This window comes from Malus sylvestris, chromosome 9 (assembly GCF_916048215.2).
Source record: "Malus sylvestris chromosome 9, drMalSylv7.2, whole genome shotgun sequence".
Taxonomy (NCBI): domain Eukaryota; kingdom Viridiplantae; phylum Streptophyta; class Magnoliopsida; order Rosales; family Rosaceae; genus Malus; species Malus sylvestris.
The window spans coordinates 9273278-9282508 of NC_062268.1; the positions used below are offsets into that span (position 1 = coordinate 9273278).

Genomic DNA, 9231 nt, shown 5'->3' on the forward strand with positions numbered 1-9231 from the left:
TCTCAATTTCTATGATTGAAAGTTTAAAAATAACAAATTTCGTATTCAATTCCATTGTTTTTTTAGGTTAACCAAACAAGAAAATTCACAAATTCTTGAAAATAAAATCCTGTCATTTCAATTACCGTCATTTTAATCAATGGAGTAACAAAAAGAGGGATGTGAACCTAATTTCTCCTTTTATTTATGTGCCCAAGTTCTTGGTGATGTTAAAACAAGGCCAATTTCTAATGGGCACTGGAAGCAGCTTAGTAACGAACAAGTGCACGTTCAAACGTCCGGCGATGGTGACAGTGCTGTAACTATCGTTATGGAAGGAACGTCAGAATGCCGATGAGGGCTTCATCTGAGACGTGTTTTAAAATTCAGCAATGCTACCTGAATCCAGAGCTGGAGCCTACAAGGCTGATTCTGACAGGACTATATCTCGGATGTTCTTCTTTGTGAATTCATAGACGAGGAGTCGGAGTTGAGAATGAAACCGAAGGGCGAGGTAGCCTCATCAGCTAAGTTATCTTGTCGGGAAATCTGCATGTCAACCCCAGACCAACATGTGCACTGTTAGATACTCCGGCCGGGTTGTTGGAGTGGAAAAATTCGGGTCCTTTCAATTTTTCAACTAGTAAATCTTGTAATCCCACATCGAGAAGCCAAACACCATCTTCGCTTGCCATCAATGAGGGAGAAGGGACCTGCAATAAACACTCTAAAACTCAAGTTAGCCTTTGTTCAAAATGATTACATTACATTGTAAAGCGATCTCATACTTTCCTCATTTTCTCCACGTTTTGGTGGGATTCTAGGCCTTTTATAGGCATAAAAAGCTTGGGCTCCAATTCCCATTATCCTCCATGTTCTTTAGTAGTGGTTTGATTCATGTTGGTTTATTTTAGCCTCACTTCCCTATTTTTAGGATGCATGAAAAATGGCTAGTTACTTGACCTTAATATTGGCACCCACAGTTGCCCCTTTTTCTCTAGAAACACATATCATCTTGGTTTGTAGAGGAAAAATATTTCTTTTGCAAAAATTCACGTGATTTGAAATTTCATCATGAGTTTAGCCTTCGACTATGATTAAGTTTAGCCTTTGGCTATACGATCACATAGTCATATATTATCATTCGGCTATGATCACTTGGTCATAATTTAGCCTTTGGTTATGATCACTAATTTAACCTTCGGTTACGATCTCATGGTCATAATTTAACTTTCGGCTATGATCATACAGTCATAATTTTACCTTCAACTACGATTATACATTTATAGTTTAACCTTCGGTTACTATCATACAGTCATAATTTGGCATTCGGCTACGATCATACGGTTATAGTTTAGCATTTGGCTACGATCATAAGGTCGAACTTTAGCCCTTGACTACAATCATACGGTCAAAATTTAGCCTTCGGCTATGATCATAAGGTCAAAGTTTAGCCTTCGGCTACAATCATAAGGTCGAAGTCTAGCCCTTGGCTACGATCATAGGGTCAAAGTTTAACCTTCGGCTACGATCATAAGATCAAAGTTTAGCTTTCAGCTACGATCATAAGGTCGAAGTTTAGCCCTTGGCTATGGTCATAGGGTCAAAGTTTAGCCTTCAGCTACGATCGTATGGTATTTGACCATGGGTTTTGGGTTTTCAACCCTCAGTCTTAGGTTTTGGCCATAATTCGGTCTTGGGTCTTCGACACTCGGTCAAACGATCACCGATCATGAGGTTTGGAATTCGACCATACATTTGTGTATGACTAGCATGCCCCCAGAGTAATTGTATTTCAAATTAGTGGTAGTCTTAACAATGAGCATATATAAGATAGAAATTCTTGTCTAGCAGGCAACTTCCTTACTATCAGAGTGAATTTACACTGCAATTTCTTTGCTTAGAAGCTTTGTGTTCAGGCAATTGGTTCCCCTAGCGCTTGAGTATTTATATTGCTCCACAATTCATGTCTGGCCTTGCACGAGTTGCCAATTCCATACTTTTCTCAATGTCATAGCCATATAGAGAATAATAAATTAACTAGAGAAATTCAGGTTGTGGAGACCACAAACTGGTGTATAAATGTTAGCTAAATTGAAGATGTCAATTTCTGTTTCCTCCAGCAATGATATTGAAGCTTTGTTGAGAAGCACACGTGACACCATCTTCACTTAGCCCGCATAAGTGGCTTTTCAATATTCTCCGTAGCCAATGTCTTGACCATGCGAATGCTTTCAACAAATTTTTTGCTAGACTCAACTTGGTCAAGGAAAAGTTTTGTCCCTTCATGAGAATCATGCATACTCGTCCATATAAGAGTAATTCAACTCTGCATATTCACATATAAATTTTTGATAGGATCGTTCCAAGGTGATGAAATACACGAACATGCAGTGAAAAAAGATATTACATCAAATGTGATGGTGTTCAAATGAGGCATGAGGGCTTATCTTCCATGTGTATTCACATAAGAGCTTTGAATCCCACAAGGAAAAGCACAGCTGGGCACTCCAATTCCAATTAAGCATCAATCTCGAATTAATTGATATACACTGCACCTTCATATTTAGCATTATTGAGTCTGTAGCCTCTATACTAACAATACTCGCAGTCTAACACCAATTTTCATACGTACCTCTACATTGTGCATTATCTTTTAGCCAATTTTGCCAAATATGGATCATGAGCGAACATTACCTTGATAAATCTAACATTTTAAACCGTGGCTTGTCCCACCATTCAAACTTTTGGTATGCAGCCAAGAGATGCACACTAACACTAGCCACCACGCAATGACGATAATTCCATGTAGGTTGAAATTTCCTCTCGTCCAACCTTGTCACGGGACGATTCGGAATGGCCTAAGGTCTGCAACTTCAAACCCTCCTCCCAGTGTAGTTTGACCAGTGTAAATCCATTCCATTTGAATGCAAGGTCTCATCGCCAATAATACAGATCGAGAATAGGGGTCTCCAAACCCAACTTTCGGTGTGCATATTCTGCATGATTCACTTATCATGGAACTCACTTCGGAATAAAAGCACTTGAAAAGGTTTAGATTGTATTGCATCCAAGTATGGAAAGATAGTCGAGCCAACATAAGCTAGATATATATTCAATCCTTTGACAAGCTCCAAAAATCTAATTCAATAATGACCGACAAGTAATTTCTTTCCTAGCCAATTCATGAAACAGAAAGAGTTTAGAAGTTCCATACAAAACGTAATATGGACTACACACATTCTATTATGAACTAGATAAGAATATTCTTCATGTAGAATTTAAACGCGCTGAAAGATTTTTCTTTGTAAAATTGTAAAGCGATCGAGGATTGGTATGCACAATCTCTTTAACTTGTTATGACGAAAATATGTACCGAGAGAATTTGTATTTCATGCAAAATCGTAAAAGAGATACAGGAAATAAACTCTTCTCTATATTTGGGGTATGAATTCGTGCCCCCACTGCATAACCGGAAATATTTGCTCCTCGCTTTGTATAAATGTTTTTCAACCAGTGACTGAAAGCTTCAGTACAATCCCTCTGCAATTATAAGTGCGCCGGTCACCGTGGTTTGGTCTTGGCAGCCACAATGAGCATGTCGAGCATCCGACTTTGGGCTCTTTCTGGTGTTACATGACGATGCGGTAGCTTGGCTTCGTATGACCCTACCCCCTAATACAATAGAACCTTGTGCGTCACAGTTTGGGATCGTTTCCCCAAGCTAGAAGTGAAACTACATCAGTACCTCCAAAATTCAAGTGGTAAATATTTTTGACATAATAAAAGCGAGATAATTGGAGTCCAAGATTTCGACACAAAGTGCTTTCATGAACCTCCAAAGCCCAAAGTATTGCAACAATCATTTCCCACATTGTGCTATTGCAAGATTATATCATATACGTTGTGCTGCTATCAGTGAAATAATAGAGAGAGTGAATAAAAAGCTTCCCTGTTTTGGGTTTTTGGCCCGTGCCCCCATTGTGGCTTGGGTGGAAACCATGACTTCTCGATATGGCTTTTTTGTACGAATTCTCACATACGGTGCTAACTGTTGGAGCGGAAAATTTTGGATCCTTTCAATCCTCCAAATAGTAAATCTTGTAATCACATTGATAAGCCAAACACCATCTTCGCTTGCCATCAATGAGGGAAAGAGGGACTTGCAATAAACACTCGGACGCTCAAGTTAGCCTTTGTTCAAAATGATTACATTACATTGTAAAGTGATCTCATACTTCTTTTCTCCACGTTTTGGTGGGATTCTAGGCCCCCAAGTCCCATTATCCTCCACATTCTTTAGTAGTGGTTTGATTCATGTTGCTTTATTTTAGCCTCATTTCCCTATTTTTAGGATGCATGGAAAATGGCTAGTTACTTGACCTTAATATTTGCACCCACACGGGTGATCCTCTTGATATACTTTGTTCATCGGTGCTCTGGGAGCACTGCTCATCCCCCTCTCCTTCTCCTCATGTGATCAGGAGATAACTAACTGTTAGTTAATTTTGCATTAATACTTCCCTAATTTTCTCTGATAATCGGGTTGGGTTCTACGGCCGTTGCAGAAGAAGATTTATGATCAAAACAAACGACGCCGTAGAGGATTTAGTGAGCTTAATTCCGTGTCAGTGAGCTTAATATCAAAACATTTCACGATGAGTCCTAGTTTTAAATAGGGCTGGGCATTTAATAATAAAAAAAAAAAACCGAGGGAATCGCCCGAATCGCACTGATGGTTTATTTATTTATTTATTTTTTATTTTCGGTGGTTAAATCGAACCGCACCGACCATAATTGGTTTGGTAATCAGTTCTCAAAATTCCTATGGTGCGGTTAACCAAACCGACCCACATATATTTAATTTAATTTTTTTAATTATAATTATTTCGTGTAGTAATATAAATGGTTAATTATTTACAAGTTACTGTGTTTTCACCACATAAAAACAAAACCTTATTAGTTTAAGAGTCCATTTGGAGAATATTAGGGAGGACTATTTGAGCTCACTCATATTGGTACTACGTTATGTAGCTTTTGAAAGAAAAATTTGTTATGTATTTTCGTCTTCACACAAATCGAAAACCGACCAAAACCAACCTGCCACAGTTAGTTAACCGACCAGATCGGTTTTAGACCGACTTAGTCGATTTCGGTTTGCAATTTTAATCGAACCGACTAGCTCGATTTGACTTCGATTTTGGCCCAAAACCGACCCAAATTAACCCACACCCACCCCTAGTTTTAAAGATTGCAAATTGACCATTGACTGGTTCTTTTGTAAATAAATTGTTTTGGTTGTTCTAACATTAAAAGGGAAACAAAAGGACATTTGATTGTGGCCACAAGATTTACATTCAACGGTCACGATTAGTTTCAATCTTAACCTAGAAATCTACACCTAGAATTTGGAAACCCTAGGGACTGACGGCGCTCTTCTCCGCACTATATATATAAGGCAAAACGAGGTTTCTTTCAAAGCAGGCGTCCAGTCTATGAAAGAAAGGAGGTGTGCCTCTATTTTCCAGGATTTGTGTTTTTGGATGCTTTTTATTGGTGCATTTTTATTACTTTACTTCCTTGCTTGAATTAATTTTGGCTAAGATTATAGTTTTTAATTTTTTGATTTATGTTGCTTGGTGTATGTCTTGGTTCCAATTATATTCAATGGTTCTTAGTTCCAATTGTTCGCAATTACCTGCGAAGATGTACTTGATGGAGAACATCAGCTAATTCTACTTGCAGAGGCTAACATTAGAGCAAAGGGGTCGATCGCCCCACTGGTGGACTAGATCATGCTAATCCAGACAGCGATCTTCGAATTGAACTATTTTTGGACAAGAAACAACATTGGTTGTGTTACTTCCACCTCTTACGATCCGGCGACCTTGGTATTAAGATCTCTAAAATGAACTTACTGTTATGTGCTACTGCTAGCTATCTTATTACTATCATCATGACACTTACGAGGCATAAAACATAAAATTAAAAAAAAAAATAATTGTGAATAGTAATAGCTCTTGTCCTTAGCTACTATGCTCAAACTGGTGGACTTGCACAAATACAATTATTATTCAAAGTGAATAATAAAGGCAATTTTGTTGCCCCCTCCTAAAATAGGTAGAGATAGTATAAGAATACTCTCAAAAATATGACTTTTAATGAACTCTCCACCACCATATGTTTTTAAAACAATATTTTATAATATTGACACATTCATGATATTAATTATGATGTGACAGATAGAAAACCCATTTTAGAGAGGCTCTTTATAATTTCTCTACTTTAATTTCTTATCTTTCTTTTTTGAATTTCGTGCCCGCTAACTTCTAAGAAACTTCCAATAATTGAGTAATAATTTATTTTTTAACAGACTTTTAGCTTCTAAGAAATAACGATTTTTTTTTACAAATAAAATAAAAAAGCAACATTATTTCGTTAAAATATTAATGGTTTGAGAATCACCACGTACTGCCTTGAATCTAATTATAAATAAATAGATTTATTTTGTTTTCTATGTAGATATTATTTGAGTATTGCATATTTTAAGTTTCTTTTTTTTTTTTTTTGCCAAATTAGTCTTATCACTCTCACCATTTATCTACAAAAATCTATGCCCCTTGACAAAGAGAAAGAATCCACCATTCTCCCGATTAAGCTTTATTTGCCGTTGTGACAACTATGAGATAAATATGAAGTTTTTTTATAGTGTTCAACATCCAATGTGTCAAATATGAGAGAGTTTATAGGTTGTAATGCTAGTAGCAGCTTTTAACATGCTTTAGAAAGCTTTAAGTATTGACAACGCCAACACATTGACTTATTTAGAAATGTGAAATTTACCATTGTGTGGTACACATTCTACTCCTTGTAAAACCGCCAAAAGCTCTCCCTCAGTGAACCTCATGTCAGAATCAACTTCATCATCCACTAATAGAACAAAAAAGAATGTTTTGTTGTTTTCGGATTCATAACAGAAGTATTTTGTTATGAACACTTATGTTATTTTCATCAGAACACTTTTGTTATGACTCCGAAAACAAACATTCTTTTTTGTTCCATTTGTGGATGATGAGGTTGACTCTGACTTACTGAGAGGAGGAGCTTCTGGCAATTTTATAAGAAGTAGAACGTGAACCATCTGCACCATGGTAAATTTTACATTTTCAGATCAGTCAATGTGTAGGACTTGTCGATACTTAAAAACTTTTTAAAGCATGTTGAAAGCTGCTACTGACATTATAACCTTTAAAACATTCCTCAAATTCAAAACCTTTGGTCGTTAAACACTATAAAAAAAAACCTCATATTTATCTCATAATTGTCACAAGTTTTGTAAATTAAGCTGAGTCGAGAGAACGGTGAGTTATTTCTCTTTGTCAAAGGGCGTTTTAATCGTTAGATGTTTGTATATATATAGTGAGAGTGATAAGACTATTTTGCAAAAAAAAAATAAAAACTTAAATTATGCAATGCTCAAATAAGATATCCCTAGAAAACAAAATAAATAACTGTTTATTTATGATTAGGTTCAATGGAATATGTGGTTGTTCTCAAACCATTACTATTTCATCGAAACAAGGTTTTTTTTTTTTTTTTTTTTTGGTAAAAAAATTCGTTACTTTATAGAAATTGAGAGTCTATCCGAAAAATAAATGACTACTTATTTATTGGGAGTTTCTTTTGAAATTATAAAACATGAAATTCAAAAAATAAAGATAAGGAATTAAAATAGAGAAATTATAAAAAGACTCTCTTAAAATGAGACTCTCTATGAACTTTCTATCGCCTTACAATTAATGTTACTTAATGTGCCAACATTATGTCAAAAACATAAGGTGGTGAAAAGTTATATACGGAGAGTCACACTTTTGAGAGAGTTTTTCTAGAGCATCTCATCACTCTGAATAGTATATTTCTAGAGCAGCTTGTCTCTTGCAAGGAGTTTTTGGATACCAGTAAATTTATTTTATTTTATATAATTAACTTTTCATTTATTTTTAATTATAAATCTTATATGTATAAATATATTTTTATTGTTATTTTCGTCGGAAAACTTTTGTTATGAATCTGAGAATAATAAAGCATTCTTTTTTTTTTTTTTGTTCCATTAGAGATTCATATTATAACAAAATGACCTTTTAAGTATTTTAAGAATACAAAAGAGGAGGGCACTTACAAGATAAACTCTTGAATGCAGAATCCCTTGAATCGATCCAAGGCTGATACAATCACCTTATTTGATTGAACAATTAATGACATAAGTGTGAGACATACCGAGCGATCGCTCATTGCAACACTGTTTATATTACTTCCAATCTGATCTAGGGTCTGCCGCCTTGTGTTTGAGGTTTGATTCTGCAAGATGAACAAGCTCACAGAGGACGGAGTCACAGCAAACAACTGAAGGGCTTGACCGTCCACTCTGAACCCCAGTCCCGTAATTGAAGACTGGCTCTTGTCAGAATGGATTTCCACCTGAAGCTTGAACCGGGTGATTCGTTCTCGAGCAATATCCTCTTTAACGCAGTAAATTGAACCATTATGCAAGCCAATAGCTATAAGCAGTATCGGAGGTGCTTCCTCTAGTACTAAAAACGATGTAATCTGCTGTAATAAACAATGACTCGATTCAAAACCCTATCGTCTCTATCAAATTCAGGGGTTCACAAATTCCAATGGGCACAAATACTACCTTTGCTTGAGGAAATTGGTTAGTGAATATCCTCAATATTCCAATGCAATCAGGGCTTGTTGTGCTTGAGCTCGTGCCCTCGGACCGCATCCTATCCAGTTCGAAAACCTTGAGGCACATTGCCGATTGCTGCCGAGTAATTTGTTCATCTTCTCCAATTGTCACCAAATAGTTGCGTTGCTGATTTCACAACAACAAGAGCAAAATTAACACACTTTTTGTAGAAAGCCAAGACTCACAGTTTCTAAATATCTCTCATATATTGATTCAATGTAATAATCTTACAGTATGCAGCAGTGTATATATAGACAGTACACTGCTCTTGCAATTACAATTATATCCTTGTCTAATCTATCTATTTACATAAGAAACTTAACACACATCTAACTAATTTTACTTGACTCTTTACACCCCCTCAAGCTGAACTTGGAGGCATCGAAAGGTCCAAGAGCAAGCTTGGATTGCAAATACAGAAATCTGGATTTAGACAGAGATTTAGTATGAATATCAGCTAACTGATCATGAGAACACACATACTGGACTTTGAGAAGATTAGC

General features: G+C 36.2%; 1 protein-coding gene across 1 annotated transcript; it reads right to left on the reverse strand.

Moving 5' to 3' along the window:
• Positions 1-8154: 8154 nt before the first annotated feature.
• Positions 8155-8877, reverse strand: LOC126633765 (vacuolar protein-sorting-associated protein 11 homolog). Its single transcript, XM_050304328.1, has 2 exons — positions 8675-8877; positions 8155-8589 (listed from the first exon to the last, which is right to left on the reverse strand). Exons 1-2 carry the CDS (start codon positions 8792-8794, stop codon positions 8155-8157), a joined length of 555 nt encoding a protein of 184 aa, XP_050160285.1. The 5' UTR covers positions 8795-8877.
• Between the last annotated feature and the right edge of the window lie 354 nt (positions 8878-9231).

What these genes read in the sequence shown, in the direction of transcription:
- LOC126633765 (XM_050304328.1), bottom strand. Translation starts at nt 8,794, where the DNA reads ATGTGCCTCAAGGTTTTCGAACTGGATAGGATGCGGTCCGAGGGCACG. An exon ending in ACCAATTTCCTCAAGCAAAG is followed by an intron (nt 8,590 to 8,674) that starts GTAGTATTTGTG and finishes TGTTTATTACAG; the next exon opens with CAGATTACATCGTTTTTAGT.